General features: G+C 38.6%; 1 protein-coding gene across 2 annotated transcripts in view; it reads right to left on the minus strand.

Annotated features, from left to right (window-relative positions):
* Window positions 1-19,132, minus strand: part of HECW1 (HECT, C2 and WW domain containing E3 ubiquitin protein ligase 1) — a 542,004-nt gene that overhangs the window by 353,366 nt on the left and 169,506 nt on the right. For both annotated transcript variants that reach the window (XM_006872147.1, XM_006872148.1), the window contains one exon: window positions 16,146-16,240. In XM_006872147.1, the coding sequence (XP_006872209.1) occupies window positions 16,146-16,240 (95 nt within the window). The remainder of the gene's footprint in view (window positions 1-16,145; window positions 16,241-19,132) is intronic.

Genomic DNA, 19,132 nt, shown 5'->3' on the forward strand with positions numbered 1-19,132 from the left:
TGGAACAGAATCAAGAATCCAGAAATTAACCCATCTACATACAGCCAACTGATTTTTGACAAAGTACCTAAATATATCAAATGGGATGGGGATAGTCTTTTCAACAGATGGTGCTGGCAGGACTGGAAAGGGATATGCAAAAGATTGAAACAAGACCTTTACCTCATGCTTTATACAAAAATCAACTCAGCGTGGATTAGAGACCTAAATAAGAATTCCATAATTATGAAGGCCATCAATGAAAAAAATAGGGAAAAATATGAGGACTCTAATTCAGGGAATACACAGACTAAAAAACATTTTGAAAACTACACAAACAAAAGTAGACAAAATAGATGATTGGGATACACTAAAACTTAAAAACTTATGTGCATCTGAAGACTTCACTAAAAGAGTAAAAAGGGAACCCACAGAATGGGAAAATCTTTTGCAATGACACATCAGACAAGGGACTTATTTCTAAAATATATAGGAAACTACAACATCTGTATAAGAAAAAGACAAACAACCCAATTAAAAATGGGCACAGTACACGAACATACACTTCACCAATGAGGTGATCCAGGAAGCCAACAAAGATATGAAGAAATCTTCTTGATCATTAGCCATTAGAGACATGCAAATCAAAACAACAATGAGATATCATCCCACACCGATAATACCAGCAAAGGTAAAAAATGTAGAGGACAATAAATGCTGGCGAGGGTGTGGAGAGACTGTGACACTCTTGTATTTCTGGTGGCACTGCAAAATGGTCCAACCTCTCTGGAAAGCAATATGGCACTTCCTCAGAAGGTTGGAAATAGAAATACCTTAAGATCCAGCAATTCCTCTACTTGGTATGTACCCACAAGAAATACGAGCCATAACACGAGTAGATATATGCACACCAATGTTCATAGCAGCACTATTACAAAAGCAAAAAGATGGAGACAGCCTAAGTGCCCATCAATGGAAGAATGGATAAAAAAAAAAAAAAGGATAAATGTGTGTATGTAGTACATACACACGATGGAATATTATGCTGCAATGGAAGAAAAACAAAGAAGCTGCAATCTATCACATAACATAGATGAACCTTGAAGACATTATGCTGAGTGAAATTAGTCAGTTACAAAAGGAGAAATACTGCATAGGACCACTTCTGTAAAAGACTAAGAAAAATAACCCATACTAAAGGGGGGAGGGGATTCTTTGCTGGTTACTGGGATGTGTGTGGTGAGGTGAGGGGAGGGAAGGTAAAGTGGGGCACAGGCTGGAGAATAAACACAGGATAGCTTGGGTGCTGGGGAGGGGGCCAATACACAAGAAGTGGGAGGGGAATGGAAGAATAAGGCAGATGAGTAAACAATCAGACAGGGTTGCATGGGCTAAGTGGGACAGAGGTAAGTAATGATGTATGCACAACCTTGGAACAACAGGACTCTGGGATACAGGGATTGGGATATGGTTGGAATGGGGAAAAGGCGGGGAATAATGTCAAGATGTGTTTTGAATCTTGGTTTCCCTGGCATACCATTATAAAATAGACACTGGATGGAGAGAGAAAGGAATAGCCAGAAATATCACCACAGAAATCTTATGTCTGTCTTCTGCCTATAACTGATTGGAGTACCTAAAATGGGGCTACACCGTGCCCAATGAAGGAGGTTTCCTGTGGAGCCTCTGCATTACATAAGACCATAGGTGGATTCCTGAACCCATCCAGAATCTTCTGACGTGGGATATTTCCACTGGAACAGAGAAGCAGACCAGACTGGAGTGGATTTAAGAACAGAAGATACTTCTTGAAAGAAAGACCAACAGGAAAAATACAAAATAATAACAGAAGTCCCACTGATTACTACAAGAACAAGCAATTTGCTCGCCCAGGAGATATCAAGGCAAGTGGTCAGGTCCCCTCAGGGCAAAACCCCTTCCAAGACTGAGACTCAATGGGAATACACAAGCAAACATGCACTCTGACTGGTATCCATGTTGGTCACTGATAAGGGGAAGTGGGGGAAAAACAGCAATGAAGTTGCAAACTAAATCCAACCACATTCAATTCACTCCTGTGAACCTGGGTGGAGACCTGGTTGGCCCAGTAGTTTGGGAACTACTGGGTCTGGGAACTCCTGGGTCCAGAGTCAGTGACATAGCCACAGAGGACTAGAGTGGAGTGTAAAGCCTCTAGCTGATAAGAAAAGAGGGAATATGCATAACAACACCCACACTTGCAGATAATACCCACTTAACCTGGCTTTAATAGCTGAATGATCACAGCTCAACTAGAAGAAGAAAGAAGAGGAAAAAAAGACTAATCTGATACAATTTGATGAAATTGACCTATACCTATGTATGCAGTAGCTTAAAAGAGGGAACAAATCTTTACAGCGAGGATCATTCCCACCCCCTCCATACACAGAGTAAACAGGGATGGGCAACTTGGACATTGGCTACTGAAAATGGGAAGTCAGGGCTACAAAGGCAAGAAGTGGCTGGCTTACAAGCTTTCAAGAGGGAGCATAGATTCAGAGGGTGTGGAGGAAGGTAGAATCTCCACTGAGTAGTATCCATCTGTCTGTGTGGGACTGATGAAAGGAGATGTGGATAGGTCTCTTGTGGTTCAATAGTTAATAATTACTATCAGGATTGACTGTGAGGATTGAAAATGTAGCAAAAGGAGGGGAGTGGATGACTTTACAGGCTAGGAGCAGAGACCCCTGGGACCATCAAGGGAGAAGAGCAGAGTGCGGGAGCCTACCCAGAGAAACAGTGATGTTAGAGATGAAGGCATAGACGATGATGTGAGTGTTGGAGCGGCTGGGAACTCTAGACCCAGAAAGGGAGAGGGATTGTATGCTGAAGACAAAGGGGCAGGCTTGCAGGGTGTACCCTTTGGTTGGTTAACGATGCATGGAGAGGATTGTAACCAAGGTAATGTAATGATATATGATAGGATGAATGTAAAGCTATTGTTCTCCCATGAAAACGATCACACAATTCACAATAAAACAATTTAAAATACTATTAATAATATTCCTTGCTTCACAGATTGCTGCCAAAGACTAGTGTGTTTTTTTCCAATAAAAGAAATGGTAGACTCCAACTGTACTAGGCTTCTAAATATTAGAAATCTAAATCAGTGAAGAGTGGTATTAGTTTGTTCTATGATAGTGGCCCATAGAATTTCTGGAATCATGATCCCCTTTCAAAACTGATTAAATGATTTAGATTTATTCCTCAGATTGCAAACCCAAAAGTTTGGTAGATTACACAAATAACAGAATTATAAATTAGAAAATCTGGGTTTGGTTACAGCTATATCCTTGTGCAGTGATCACAAGTTTGGTGATTCAAGCTCACCTGTTGCTCCTCAGAAACCCTTTACAGGGTTGCTATGAGTCAGAACCGACTCGACAGCACTTAACAACATAACAGTAACAAATCACTATATAGGAAATGGTCATTTCACCAAAATATTTGTTCTTGTTTATGTCACAGAGGTGCTATATAAATCAACTATACTACTAAGAAAATGGAAACTAGTTTCAAAAGTGAACCATGATACAAAGCAATGTTTTTGTTAGCCACCACTAAGTTAGCCCCCAACTCATCGCAATGGAAGTAAAGGCTGCCTGGTCCTGAATCCTTGATTGGTTAGGAATCACACCATTGTGATCTATAGAGATTTCATTGTCTGAATTTTCTAAAACCTGCTTAGCATCGTAGTGACACACAAACCTACACTGACAGATGAGTAGTGGCTATACATGAAGTGCATTGGCCTGGAATTGAACCTAGGTCTTCCACATGGAATGCTGTCACTGAATCATCACTTATCCCTACAGAGGCAACACAAAACAAAACAACTGCCATCCAATAGATTCCAATTCAGAGATGCCCTCTATAGGGTTTCTGAGGCTATAAATCTTTTGGGAGCAGAAAGCCTCATATTTCTCCTGCAGATCAGCTGTTTCACTTGTTTGAACTGCTCACCTTGCTGTTATCAGGCCAGTGCTTATTTCACAGTGCCACCGGGGATCCTATGGAGCAATAAACCCACCCAAACTCACTGCCATCAAATCAATCCTGACTCATAATGACCCTCTAAGATTTCTGAGCCTGTGAATCTTTAGAGGAGCAGAAAGTCTCCTCATTCTCTAGCTACCTTGTTGTTAAGTGTTGAGTCTGTTCAACTCATAGTGACCCTATATAGAGTTTCCAAGGAACAGCTGGTGGATTTGAGCTGCCAAGCTTGCTAGTAGGAGTCCAGTGCTTATCCGGCGGCACCATACCAGATCTCCTGCGATAGGAGTTACTAAATAGGTTTAATATTATCAACCTGTCTGGAGGGAAATGGTATGCTCTGTTTTGCCCTGCAACTTACAAGTGCTCATTGTCATTGTTGCAGAGGGAGGATTACTTTCTGTCTGTCCTGTCAAAAAAAGGGCTTTATGATCCTGCTTTCATATGTGTGGTGATTAAAAAGAGAAACAAAAGTTATCTGTGGCATATACATTAACATGTCAATGCAAGGGCCAATGGTTGATGTGAAATAATGGAGATAATAACTAACAATAGCAATGTGTCCAAATATTTCAAGGTGTATGAGTTTTAAGTACAAGCAATACAGTTGACATGGAATGAAAAAGACAAAGTCAAGGCTGGGACAAAATTTATGCAGTCACATTAACCTTTATGCCAAATAAGACTGAAGCACCTCATAGTGATGTTTATTTTAAGATGTAAGCCCTTGTTTCTGGTGATGGCAGCCCCCAGTAAGTATATGTTTGCTGATAATTGGCCCCACATCAGAGTTTTTGTCTCCATGCCTTTCAGGAAGTTTTCTGGTAGTTGGCTTCTTGTTTTATTTTAAGCATTTGTTGCAGTTTACGGTAATGGTACACATCACATTACACTGGTAGGAGAAACAGGTAGCCAATTTGGACTTCTAGTGGACTGAGTTCCTAGAAGCCAGATGCTCTGTGAAACTTTCTCTAAATGAAAAGTGCTCACCTGGAGACAATCTGCCCAAATTCCAGGACTCATTTGCAATATCACACCTGAACACAAGGACATTTTCCTCTTGTTTCTGACTTGAGCCACGACCAATCAATGAGCAAGGTGCATTACCATGAGTCTGGTAAGGAAATGTCCCTTTAAATGTCTTGCCATGCCATGGCAAAAGCCAATCAACCTTGGGTTTACTTGGCTTTTCCTAAATCAACTTCCCATTTCACTCCCAGGCCTAGTTCTTTCTCTGCTGTCCTGCATTGTCTGGTGCCTTGCCTCCATGTGGAACCTTGATGTATTTGACACTCCAGTTTTAACAGTTGGCCAAAACATATTACTAGCTACTTGGCTTTGTTCAGGTACCCCCTTTTGATTACTGTTCATACAAGTTGTGTTGGATGAGGGGTGCTGGCAATTTGAGGATACTTGACCATCTCCCTCTCCTGGCATCATGTTCCAATCTGTTTGGCTAGTGTAGTGACCAGGTACCATGAACTCAACTCTGACTCACGGTGACCTCATGTTGGTCAGGTAGAACTGTGTTCCATACAATTTTCAACAGATGATTGTTTTTCCAGTAGATGACCAGGCCTTTCTTTGATTGACTGACAGAAACTTCCAAATTTTTGGTTAATAGCCAGTCAAGTGTGTTAACCATTTTCATCATCCACAGACTCCACAACTAGTGTCGGGACTATAAACCCCATCCTGGTGTGGCACTGTAGGATAAGCACTTGACCACAGGTCAATTTGAACCACAAGGTCAGCTGTTTAAACACCTTGAACACCCTCTAGGGGTTTCTTTGAGTTGGAATTGACTCAACAGTACTTAACAACAATGAGTGGAGTTGTCCATCCATCTCCTCTCTATGCCATTCCTTGAACACCCTCTAGGGGTTTCTTTGAACACCCTCTAGGGGTTTCTTTGAGTTGGAATTGACTCAACAGTACTTAACAACAATGAGTGGAGTTGTTCATCCATCTCCTCTCTCTGCCACTCCTGCTGTGTGTACCACTGATTTAAGACCTGTCCTCCCTGATCTGCTGTCCAGTACTCCTGTTCTTCTCAGGATACATGCAGAAAAGCTTCTGGTACTGCATTCCTCATCTTACAGCTTATCCCAAGGACAGAAATAACTAATTCTCAGGACACTGAAGAATTTATTGTGAAACAACTTAATAGTATATATTTATTTCTTTTAAGTTTTTATTTCGAATTGAATGAAGGTTCACAGAGCAGATCATCCGTTTTATATTCAACAAATAATATAATATGTTTAATTTAAATGATTACGATCCTCTCAATGCAACATCAGGTGTCCCACTTCCTCCCTGGGATTCTTGTTTCCATTCCACCTTCTTCCACAAGCCTTCTGAACTTTGTCCTTAAGTAAATAGTGCCCTTTGACCTTGAATGGTTGACTAGTTGACTATCGCATAGTGTGCAATTTCATTAGTGTTGTTGTTCTCCCCAACTGCTGTTTGCTCCATCATTCATCTGACAGTTTGCCATACTGTGGTGGCTGGTGTGTTGCTGTGGTGCTGGATGCTATGATGCCAGTATATTAAATATCAGTAAGGTAACTCATGAAGGATAGGTTTCAGTTGAGCTTCCAGAATAACAAAGATTAGGAAAAATGAACGGCAGACTACTTCTGAATGCTTAGCCACCTTATGAATACCAAAATAATACTGCCATATATAGTACCAGAAGATGAGCCCTTCAGGAAGGAATGCACTCAAAATACAACTGAGTGAAGAGATGCCACCTCAAAGGAGAGTTGATCATGATGACTCAAATGGAGTAAGCTTTTGCAACCTTCAATAACAGATGGGTCAAAATTCAGAATAAGGAGAAATAGCTGCAAACATGTGTTAATAATCAGAACATGTCATGTCTGAAGTAGGAATCTAGGAAAACTGGAAGTTGAAAAAATGAAATGGAACACATAAAGGTTGATGTCCTAGGCATTAGTGAGCTGAAATGAACAGGCACTGGCTATACTGAGTCTGACAATTATTTAGTTTACTATGTCAGGAATGACAAATTATAGAGAAAGAACATCTCATTCATTATCAAAAAGAACTTTCAAGATCTATCTTGAAGTACAATGCTATCTATGATAGGATGATAGCCATACTCTTATAAGAAAGACCAAACAAGACTGAAACTATCTTTCCAGTGTAGAGATGCTAAAGCAAATGGAAGAAATGAGGCAGGACAAGAGCTGAACAGAAATATTCAAAGGTCAGCTTGAGAAGATAAAGCCAAATATTACAACAAATGTGCAAAGATCTGGAATCAGAAAACCAAAAAGGAAGAATACGCTCAACATTTCTCAAGCTGGGGGAACTGAAATAAAAATGCAAGCCTCGACTTTCGTTATTGAAGGATTCTTTGGGCAAATTATTTAATGATGCAGAAAGCATCAAGAGAAGATGGAAGGAATACACAGAATCATTGTACAAAAAAAAAAAAAAAAAAAAAGGTTGATGTTCAACCATTTCAAGAGGTAGCATATGATTAAGAGCCAATGACACTGAAGGAAGAAGTCCAAGGTGCATTTAAGGAAACGACAAAGAATAAGGCACCAGGAATTGATGGAATAAAAATGGAATCTTTTAAGAAAGTGAGGCAGCACTGGCAACACTCACTCATCTATGCCAAGAAATTTGGAAGACAACTGTCTGGCTGACTGATTGGAAGAGATCCATATTTGTTCCCATTCTAAAGAGAGGTGACCCAAAGCAATGCGGAAATCATCGGACAATATTTTTGATATTCCATGTGAGTAAAGTTTTATTAAAGGTAATACAGGAAATGCTGCGAGCATACATTGACAGAGAACTTCCAGATGTTCAAGCCAGATTCAGAAGTGGCCATGGAACGAGGGATATCATTGCTGATGTCTGATGGATCTTGGCTGAAAGCAGAGAATATTAGAAAGATGCTTACCTGTGCTTTATTGACTACGCAAAGGCTTTCAATTGTGTGGATCATGCCAAGCTATGGACAACATTGCGAACTATGAGTATTCCGGAACACTTAATTGTGCTCATGAGGAATCTGTACATGGACCAAGAGGCAGTTGTTCAAACAGAACATGGGAACACTGAATGTTTTAAAATTAAGGTGTGAGACAGGGTTGTATTCTTTCACCATACTTATTCAACCTTAATATTGAGCAAATAATCCTATAAACTGAGTTACATGAAAAAAACCCAAAAACATGGCATCAGGATTAGAGGAACACTCATCAACAACCTGTGATATGCAGAGGATACAACCTTGCTTGCTGAAAGTGAAGAAGACTTAAAATATTTACTGATGAAGATCAAAGAGCACAACCTTCAGTATGGATTGCATCCCAATGCAAAGAAAACAAAAATCCTCACCACTGGACCAATAAACAACATTCTTTTCAGTGGAGAAAAGATTGAAGTTGTCAAGGACTTCATTATTCTTGGATCAACTATCAACACTCAACTCATGAAAGCAGCAGCCAAGAAATCAGACAACGTATTGCATTGGGTAAATCTGCTACACAAGAACTTTTTAAAGTGTTGAAGAGCAAAGATGTCAGCTTGAGGACTAAGGTGTGCCTGACCCAAGCCATGGTATTTTCAATAACCTTATATGCATGTGAAAGCTGGACAGTGAATAAGGAAAACTGTAGAAGGAGCGATGCTTTTGAGTTATGGTGTTGGAGGAGAATATTGAAAGTGCCATGGGCTGCCAAAAGAACCAACATATCTATGTTGGAAGAAGTACAGCCAGAGTGCTCCTTAGAGGCCAGGATGGCCAAACTTCGTCTCTCATACTTCAGTTATATTGTCAGGAGGGACGAGTTGCTGTATCAGGATATCATGTTTGGTAAGTTGGAGGGTCAGAGAAAAAGAGGAAGATTCCCAGCAAGATGGATTGGCAAAGTGGCAGTATTGATGGACTCAAGTGTGGCAATAATAGTGAGGTTGGCCCAGGATCGGGCAGTGTTTCATTCTGCTGTGCATAAGGTCGCTATTAGTTCGTACCGACTTGATGGCACATAACAACAACAACAAGGAAGACCAATTAATACCACTATTATTCCAATTTATGAAACTGAAGAATCCAGTCAATTTCTTCAGTTGGGAATTTTTTGAACATGCGATCAAACTATTTGAGACTGGAATGTTTAGGTTGGAAATAGACTTAGGATCAGTAGTTAGCAAATATGGCCTTGGTGACAGAAAAGATGCTACAAATCACATGATAGAATTTTGGAAGACCAATGACTTATTCTTTGAAAAAACCTTTTTTTTTAAACCATGTAAAAGATGAGTTTGCATATGGATGTCACCAGATGGAATACACAGAAATCAAGTTGACACCATGTGTGGGAAGAGATGGTGGAAAAGTGGTGGAGGTGGTCGGGTGATATGGAGTCAGTTCTGGTTCCTAGTGACCCTGAATATGGGTTCCAAGGTTGTAAATCTTTACAGGAGTAAAAAACTCCATCTTTCTCCCATGCAATGGCTGGTAGTTTCAAACTGTTGACCTTGAGGTTAGCAGCCTGATTCATAACCACTACAGTACCAGAGATGGTGGAAAAGCTCAATATCATCAGCCAAATCAAGACCAGGAACAGACTGGAAAAGAGCACAAATTGCTCATATGCAAGTTCAGGTTGGAGCTGAAGAAAATTAAAACAAGTCATTAAGATGCAAAATATGACCTTGAACATTTGTTGTTGTTATGTGCCATGGAGTCGGTTCTGACCGATAGTGACTCTGTACAGGATTTCTGAAGCTGTAAATCTTTATGGGAGCAGAGAGGCTCATCTTTCTCCCGCAGAACAGCTGGTAGTTTCGAACTGCTGACCTTGAGGTTCACAGCCTGATTTGTAACCACTACGCTACCGACCTTGAACATATCCCACCTAAATTTAGAGACAATTTCAAGAACAGGTTTGATACATTGGACACTAATGACTGAAAACCAGACTCATGGTATGACATCAGGAACATCATCAAGAGAGGCAGGCCTTGATGACAGAATGGGCAGAAAGGTTTTGCATACCCTCTTTAGCAAAAAAAAAAAAAACACAGAAAACCAGATGGAACAGATTCAGAGGACAGTCCCAGAACTCTGAGCATCAGATAAAGGGTTAAATGAGTGGATAGAGTGGTTACTGGGAGAAAGAATTAGAATAGAAATAAGAAATAAAATGATTTCTGATTTGGGGCCGCCAACATGACCCATAGTAACCATTATGAGCAGGAGTGAGCAGATTGAGATACAAGACAGCATTTCCATTGCAGAAAACTGCCTGCGATTTATAGAAACAAAGGTGTAATGATTATTATTTTCTTTTTCTCTTTCTACTAATTTCCTCTCTGATGACCAGAGACAAGACTTATATGAGTAGACACACCTAGGAAAGGTCCTGCACCATGCACATCCCACAGCTAGATGCATAATCAAAGGGCGAGGAGACAATAGAAAGAGCCAGTGCCAGCAGTCTCTGGGTCTGGCCAGGACTGAGCCGGTCCTCACTAGAAGAAACAGCTGAGCGGAGTTGAGGGGAGGGAGAAAAGAAGAAAAAGAAAGAAAAAAGTCAGTGGTAGACTAGACAAATGCAATGGGATCATTGAGAATTTCTCAGGCAACTCTCAAGGAAGAGCAAATCTGTGGCACAAGACTTCTTGAAAATGTTCAAAGGAAAAGATGTCAGTTTGAGGACTAAGGTGCTCCTGACACAGACACGGTATTGTTAATAATCTCATATACATGCGACAGTTGGACAGTGAATAAGGAAGACCATAGAAGAATTGATGCGTTTGAGTTATGCTGTTGGAAGAGAAACCATGGACTTCTAAAAGAACAAACAAATCTATGTTTGAAGAAGTACAGCCATAATGCTCCTTAGAAACCAGGATGTCCAGACATCATCTCTCATACTTTGGACATACTTCCAAGAGGGACCAGTCCCTGGGAAAGGATATCATGTTTGGTAAGTGAAAGTCAGTAGAAAAAGAGAAAGACCCCACAACTAGATGATCAGCACAGTGGCTGAAGTAATGGGCTCAATGTAGCAACGATTGTGAGGACCAGACAATGTTTCATTCTGTTGTGCATAAGGTCACTATGAGTAGGTACCAACTCAATGACACATAACAACAACAACTTACACCAGAGCAGTGTCTACAACCAACACCTGCCAAAAACCACTCTGAATCAAACTGTACAAAATGAACAGAGAAGTCAATCTCCTGGTCACACCAACCAGGATGAAATTAGAGAATGCTTAAAAACACACCAACCTACATACATACATCAAATAAAATTACAAACAAAATAACACCACAATGCCTAAAAAGCACAGAAAATGTTTCCTCATGTACAGAGCAAGACAGAGTAACCAAAAAAAAGTAACAAAGAGGAAGGGCTAGAAATTGTTTTTGAGGAAGAAGAAGCTCTGGAACTACCTAAAAAATAGTTTAGGAAAATGATATTGAAGTGCATCCAAATGTTCCACAGAAAGGTCAAGGAAAATAAAGAAGTTAGAAAAGTAATATAGGCACAATCAAACAAAATAGACATAGCATTGGAGAAAATACAAAACCTGCAACAGAAGTCCAGATGATCAATATTAAGGTATCAGAAATGGACAATATACTGAAATGCCAAAGGAATAGAATTAAACTGATGGAAGCCAGAATTAATGAGCTTAAAGATAAATCTCTCAATACTGCTAAGATAGAAAAACAAGAAGGAGAAAGAATTTCAGCAAAAATCTGAAGAGAGTCTAAGATTCATGTGGGACAACATGAAGAGGAATAACATGAGTGATTGGAATTGCAGAACAGGAAGAGGCAAAACAAAAATACAAAAAAGATAGTTGAAGAGTTGATGGAAGAAAACTTCCCTAACATCTTTAAATATGACAAGATAAATATTCGAGAAGCTATACAAACCCCATGCAGGGTAGAACCCCCCAAAAAATCACAAAGACATAGCATAACCAAACTCTGCAAAATAGAAGCCAAGGCAAGAAAAAAGAAATCCTGAAAGTAGCAAGGGAAAAAGGAAATGTTACCTACAAAGGAATACCAGTAAAATGACGCTCTGATTTCTCTGAAGAAATCATTCAAACAAGAAGGCAATGAGGAAACATTTAAAAACCTGTGAATGAAAAAAACTGCCAAATAAAAATCATATACCTAGCAAAGCTGTCCATGAACTATGATGGTGAAATAGAAATATTTCAGGATAAACATAAACTAAGGGACTTTGTAAAAGCCAAGCCAGAGCTTCAAAACATACTAAAGGTATTTTTTTGGCCTGAGAACCAACGATAGTAAACAACAAACAGAGATTGACATGTGTGACCACACCACCAGAAACTCAGTCCAAATATGGAAGAATCTAGAGTAGAACAAAACTACAAGAGTGAAAATAGGGGATCTGGGATGTCAGTCTATGGTCAGGAAACTACAGAGTGAAGGAAGAGAAAAGTGTAACCACAGAGATCCAGGTCATGAGGATGTCAGGGTAAAACAATTAATAAAGTGTACCTTCAAAGAAACTAAATACATCATCACATCAAATCAAGAAAAGGAAAATCCAAGATGACTTTGAAAACATTAAAACTGTAAAGAAATTGGTAAGAAAAACACACACATACAAAATGAAGTCGGTACAGGAATACATGCAGAACAAAGAAACCATCAGCACCACAAAACAAAACAAAAACAACAGCAGAATGACAACAATTAATCCATGTTGTTGTTATTAAGTGCTGTCCAGTCAATTCCGACCCACAGCGACCCTGTACATCAAATAGTTTTTCTTTGTTCATTTGTGAAAAATAAGATGTAAAAGTGAGGCCAAAGGTTGGAAGCAGGATAACAGTTGTTACAGGGAGAGTAATCATTAAAATGAAACAAAATGTAAGATTGGTTGAAAGTACAAAAAATAAAGTGTTAAAGTACAAAACAAACAAACAAAAAAGAACATCAGACATCAAAGCAAGAGGTCATGAAGAAGACAAAAAAGAAAGGAAAGGCCAAAATTGATGTCAGAATAAACTCTGAAACATGCTTTTCAGTGTAGAGATGCTAAAGCAAACGGAAGAAATGAGGAGGCAAAAGAGATAAACAGAAAAATTCAAAGGGCAGCTTGAGAAGACAAAGTTTAGCATTATAATGATTATGTGCAAAAGACCTGGAGTTAGAAAACCAAAAGGAAGCACATGCTCAGCATTTCTCAAACTGACAGCACATAATAAAAAATGTAATTGTTTGCTTGCAATACTGAAGGATTCTATGGGGAAAATATTGAATGAAACAGAAAGCATCAAAAGAGGATGGAAAGAATACACAAGAATCACTGTATCAAAAAGAAGTGGCCAATGTTCTACCATTTTAAAAGGTAGCATCTGATCAATAACTAACCAATGGTACAGAAGGAAGAAGTCAAACTGAACTGAAGGTATTGACAAAGAAGGTGGCTCTGGGAATTGATGGTAAATGAATCAAAATCTTTAAATCTGATGCAGCACTGAAGGCACCCAATCATCTATACCAAGAAATTTGGCAGACAGCTACCAGATCAACTGATAGGAAACGATCCATGTTTGTGCTCATTTCAAAGAAATGTGACCCAATGAATGTGGAAATCATCTAACAGTTTCATTAATATTGCGTGCAACTAAAATTTTGCTGAAGATAATTCAAAACCACCTGCAAAACAGTACACTGACAGGGAACAAACAGCTAGAGGTTCAAATCAGATTCAGATCAGGACATAGAACGAGGGATATTACTGTTGACGTAAGATGGATCTTAGCTAGAAGAAAAGAATACCAGAAAGATGTTCATTGTGCTTTATTGACTATGCAAAGTTTTTAGACCACTAAGTGAAGGCTTTTGATTGTGTGGATCATGACAAGCTATGGACAACATTGAGAAGTATGAGTATTCCAGAACACTTAATTGTGCTTCTGAGAAATCTGGACCTGGACCAAGAAGCAGTTGTTCGAACAGAACATGGGAACACTGAATGTTTTAAAATTGGGAAAGGTGTGCGACAGGGTTGTATTCTTTCACCATACTTATTCAACCTGTATGCTGAGCAAATAATAGAAGAAGCTGGGTTCTATGAAGAAAAACGTGACATCAGGATTGGAGGAAGACTCATTAACAACCTGTGATATGTAGATGATGCAATCTTGCTTGCCAAAATCAAAGAGGACTTAAAATACTTACTGATGAAGATCAAAGACTGCAGCCTTCAGAACGTATTGCACTTCATAGTAAACAAAACAAAATTCCTCAACACTGGATCACTAAATAACACCACTATCAGTGGAAAAAAGATTGACATCCTCAAATCTCCATGTTGCTTAGATCTACTATCAACACTCACAGAAGCAGTAGTAAAGAAATCAAATTATGTATTGCGCTAGGCAAATCTGCTGTTTTAAAGTGTTCTAGAGCAAAGATGCCACTTTGAGGACTAAGGTACACCTGACCCAAACCATGATATTTTCAGTTGCCTCGTATGTGTATAAAAGTTGGATAATGGATAAGGAACACCATAGAATAATTTATGCATTTGAGTTATGGTATTGAAGAAGAATATTAAAAGTATCATGGACGGTGAGAAGAGCAATCAAATCTTTCTTGAAAGAAGTACAACCATAATGCTCCTCTTCCTTCCTCAGGACAAAGATAGACTAATAGTTTTACATTATATGGCTACTCATGAGCTTTTGCTAATCCCAGTATTTACTCACCAAAGTAGGATGTAGAACATAGTCTTTGTGGATTATGCTATTTCAATCGACAATTCTGTTCCCAAGATTACGGCCCAACAACTCATTCCCTGAAGATGTTTGGTAATATCTAAGAAGTTCTCATAATTTTGTCTCTTGGTGTGGTGCTGTGGGATAAAGCACTGGTCCAAAAAGTCAGTTTGAAACACAAGGTCGGCGATTCAAACTCACAAGTTGCTCCTTGGAAATCCTGTTGTTATGACTCGGAACTGACTCGCCGTAAGTTAACAGCAACATGTTCCTAATGGTATCTTATAAGACCCACAACTTTTAAAGTCATTTATAGTGCATTTCAGATATTTCCTTTTGTCTTACATAGAAAATAAAGCTTCTTCTTCTGTTTTTTAACTTACACTAGTATGGGAAAATACTCGGTGATTTTACTTAAGTCATCCAAATTGGTGATTTTAATTTTAATACAAAAAGCAGTGGGGTCTACATTAAATATTTGGTTTATTTAATCAGATATTTTGGGACTTAAGCTAAGAAGCACTATAAAGATAAAAACTGAATTGTAATTTTGGAAAAGATGGCATGTATTAGAAAGTACTGAACCAAGCATCACTGTAGGAAACAAAAGATTTGATTTGAATCCTGAATCCTCAACTAGCTAACTCTGTGACTTTAGGTATATTATTTGAGCTCTTTAGGCATAATTTTCTTACTTTTAAAAATACTAGAAATTCTAGTCTTGTCTAGGTCTACCATTTTAGAATTCTATGAGTAAAATCAATCTGAGACTATACATTTTATCCCAGAAATGTCTTTACAACTCTAAAAAGAAATTAAAACTTAAGAAAATATAAATATTTTAAACTAAGAAATTCTAAATAAGTGTTCCAAAGAAAGATTTGTTATTCATTGTCATTAAGTATGTTTCTCTTGAAAGAATCACACTAACTATGGAAAATATTGAAGCTTGGCATTTGAAAAAAACAAACAAGTATATATGCACTATTACATCTATTTATCAATTGATTAGTTCTGGTGTGGCACTGCGGGGTAATGCACTGGACTGCACAATCGGCTTGAACCACAAGGTTGGTAGTGCAAGCTCACCAGCTGCTCCTTGGAAACCCAATACAGGGTCACCATAGGTCAGAAGTGATTCGATGGCACTTGACAACAACATCAATTGATTGATTGATCGATTGATCTATCTAGCAAACTATGGTCTATTGATATGCATACATATATGTGTGTGCATTTATGCAAATGCATGTGTATACTAAATATATTATGCACACACACACATGCATGTGCAGACAAACATAAGAACCAAAGAGAAAGTAAATAAACACCAGAGTTGAGTCTGACCAAGAGACTTACGGGTGCTGCTGAGTTTTTAACCGTGACACAGGGGGTGGTGGCTCTCAGGGCTCCAGTCACTCCATGGTAGTATTTGAAGCAGATCTTAGTTTCCGCTGAAAGACAAAAATAAAATGAAATTGAGCAGTCGGATGTAACTCTGGAAGAGATCCCCATATCAAAGATGACATCTCTAAAAGCTGGACCTTATTCTGCCCATGAGCCAAGGCACCCATGACAATGACTCTCAACATGTGGTCTTATGGATGGGTCTGCTTTTTTCTAAAAATGTCTCAAGAAAAACTCTTTTGGCTTTGGAGTTTCTCCACTCAATTTAAAGCCAGACTCCTGGTGGGGCACTATGGATCAGCATTGGCCTGAGAACCACAAGGTCAGAGGCTCTAACCTACCAGCAGCTCCTCAGAAACCCTATACAGGGTCACTATGAGTCAGAACTCAATGGCACTTAACAACAACACAGCCATTAGAGGTTATTATTGTAAATACTTTTTCCTAAGATTTTAGGGGGCTTGGTGTCTACTACCAGTCTGTTTATAGTTCTGTTGTTGTCATGTGCTATCCAGTCAGTTCCAACTCATAGCGACCCTGTATAGGGTTTCTGCTGAGCAGCTGGTATGTTTGAACTGCTGACCTTGCAGTTCAAATCAACCTTGCAGTCCAATGCTTATCCTAAAGCTTTATTGACTATACAAAGACTTTCAACTGTGTAAATCATGACAAGTTATGGATAACACTGTGAAGAACGGATATTCCAGAACTCTTCATTGTTAACATGAGGAACCTGTACATGGAACTAGAGGCAGTTATTCAAACAGAACAAATGGATAATGTTGTTGTTGTTGTTAAGTGCCGTCGAGTCGATTCTGACCCATAGCCACCCAGTATAGGGTTTCCAAGGAGCAGCTGGTGAGCTTGAACCACCAACCTTGAAGTTCATTCAAATGACTTCACAGTCTGACGCATTGGCCCACATGGGTGGTTTAAAATCAGGAAAGAGGTATGCCATGGTAATATCCTTTCATCTTCTTTATGTTGAACAAATAATCTGACAAACTGGATTATATGAAGAAGAATGAGGCACAAAAATTGGAAGAAGACTCATTAACAACCTGTGATATGCAGATAACACAGTGTTGTTTGCCGGAAGCAAAGAGGACTTAAAATACTTGAAGAAGATCTAAGACCACAGCCTTCAGTATGGACTGGACTTCAATGTAAAGAAAACAAAAATCCTCACAACAGGACCAAAAATAACATCATGACAAATGGAGAAAAGATAGAAGTTATCAAAGGCTTCATTTTGCTTAGATGACGATCAACAATCATTGAAGTAGCAGTCAAGAAATCAAACAACATATTGCATTAGGCAAATCTGCTGCTACACAAAACCATTTTAAAGTGTTCAAGAGCAAAGATGTCAGTTTGAGAACTAAGGTTCACCTGACTCAAACCAGGATAGTTTTCAATTGCCTCAAATACATGAGAAAGTTTGACAAAGAATAAGGAATAATACCATAGAAGAACTGATGCATTTGAGTTAAGGTGTAGGAGAAGAATATTAAAAATCTCATAGACTGCCAGAAGAAAAACAAACCTGTGTTGGAAGAAATACAACCAGAATATTCCTTAAAAGCCAAGATTGCAAAACTTCATCTCTCATACTTCTGACATGCTATCAGGAGGGACGAGCCCCTGGAGAAGGACACCATGCTTTGTAAAGTGAAGTGTCAGCAAAAGAGAGAAAGGCCCCCAAGGAGATGGATTGATGCAGTGGCAGCAGCATTGGCTCAAGTGTAGCAACAATATTGTATATGGTGTAGATGACACGTGTTATGTTGCGCATATAGTCTCTATGAGTCATAGCATCTAACAACAACAACCAGTTCAATATTATCACTAGCTAAGAAGCTCTGGTAGCGTAGTGGTTACGAATCGGACTGCGAACCTTAAGGTCAGCGGTTCGAAACTACCAGCTGCTCCGCGGGAGAAAGATGAGGCTTTCTACTCCCGTAAAGATTTACACCCTCGGAAACCCTGTACAGGGTCGCTATGGGTCGGAACCGACTCGACGGCACACAACAACAACAACAACAAGTAAATGCTAGTGATATTGATGATGATGATTAGTTATATTCCATCAGTCAGTTCCATAAATGACAAAAACTGAGACCAACCTGAGTTTGAAGATGAACTGTTTCCCCCAATTTAATGTTTATGGGATTATTTTCCTCAAAATTTAAAGTAATAAGGCTATATATTGGTTCCTTTAATTTTGTTTGAGAAATATGCAGAGTCTCTGAGATTCTACTTTTCAAATTTGGCAATTTTAATCAAAATGCTTTAAAAATAATGCTTACAATTGTTAGCATATATTTAAATATGTAACTTACAGAAAATATGAACAATGTATAAAAATATAGAGAAAGCGACAATTTTGTATGCTTTTTCTATACTTGAAAGTATACACTTTATACAATTATATATCTTTTTTGAAATTAATATTCTTCAATCAGCATGTTTAAATGTTATTTAAAATCTTTTAGGTAGCATTATTTCTTTTTCTATGGAATCAATGAGTATATGTATAATTTTTAGATATTCTCCTATTTTGGGAATCTTAGGCTTTTCTCCAAAAAATGAATTACTTTTTTTTTGTAAGAACAACTCAGCAAAAGAAAATTCTGGTTTATTATTGGACAACATTGTTTCACACATACATCAAACAGGCCAAAGAAAAAGAAACAGCAACTATAGACAAAAAAACACCAAAAAACATTTATCTTTGTCCTTTTTTAATCATCTCATTCAAACCAGTTACTTACTGTACAGCTAAACACACACACAAAATACTGGAATGCTCGGAATAAGATTGTAATTTTTGTTGGTTTTTGCTTTTTTTTTTTTACACAAGGTTTTCTTCTCCCTTGAGATTATAATGGACATGGTCACAACACATGTCAAGTCAGAAGCAGGACAGAGAATGCTCC

The sequence above is a fragment of the Chrysochloris asiatica genome, unplaced genomic scaffold, assembly GCF_000296735.1.
Source record: "Chrysochloris asiatica unplaced genomic scaffold, ChrAsi1.0 scaffold00184, whole genome shotgun sequence".
Lineage (NCBI taxonomy): Eukaryota > Metazoa > Chordata > Mammalia > Afrosoricida > Chrysochloridae > Chrysochloris > Chrysochloris asiatica.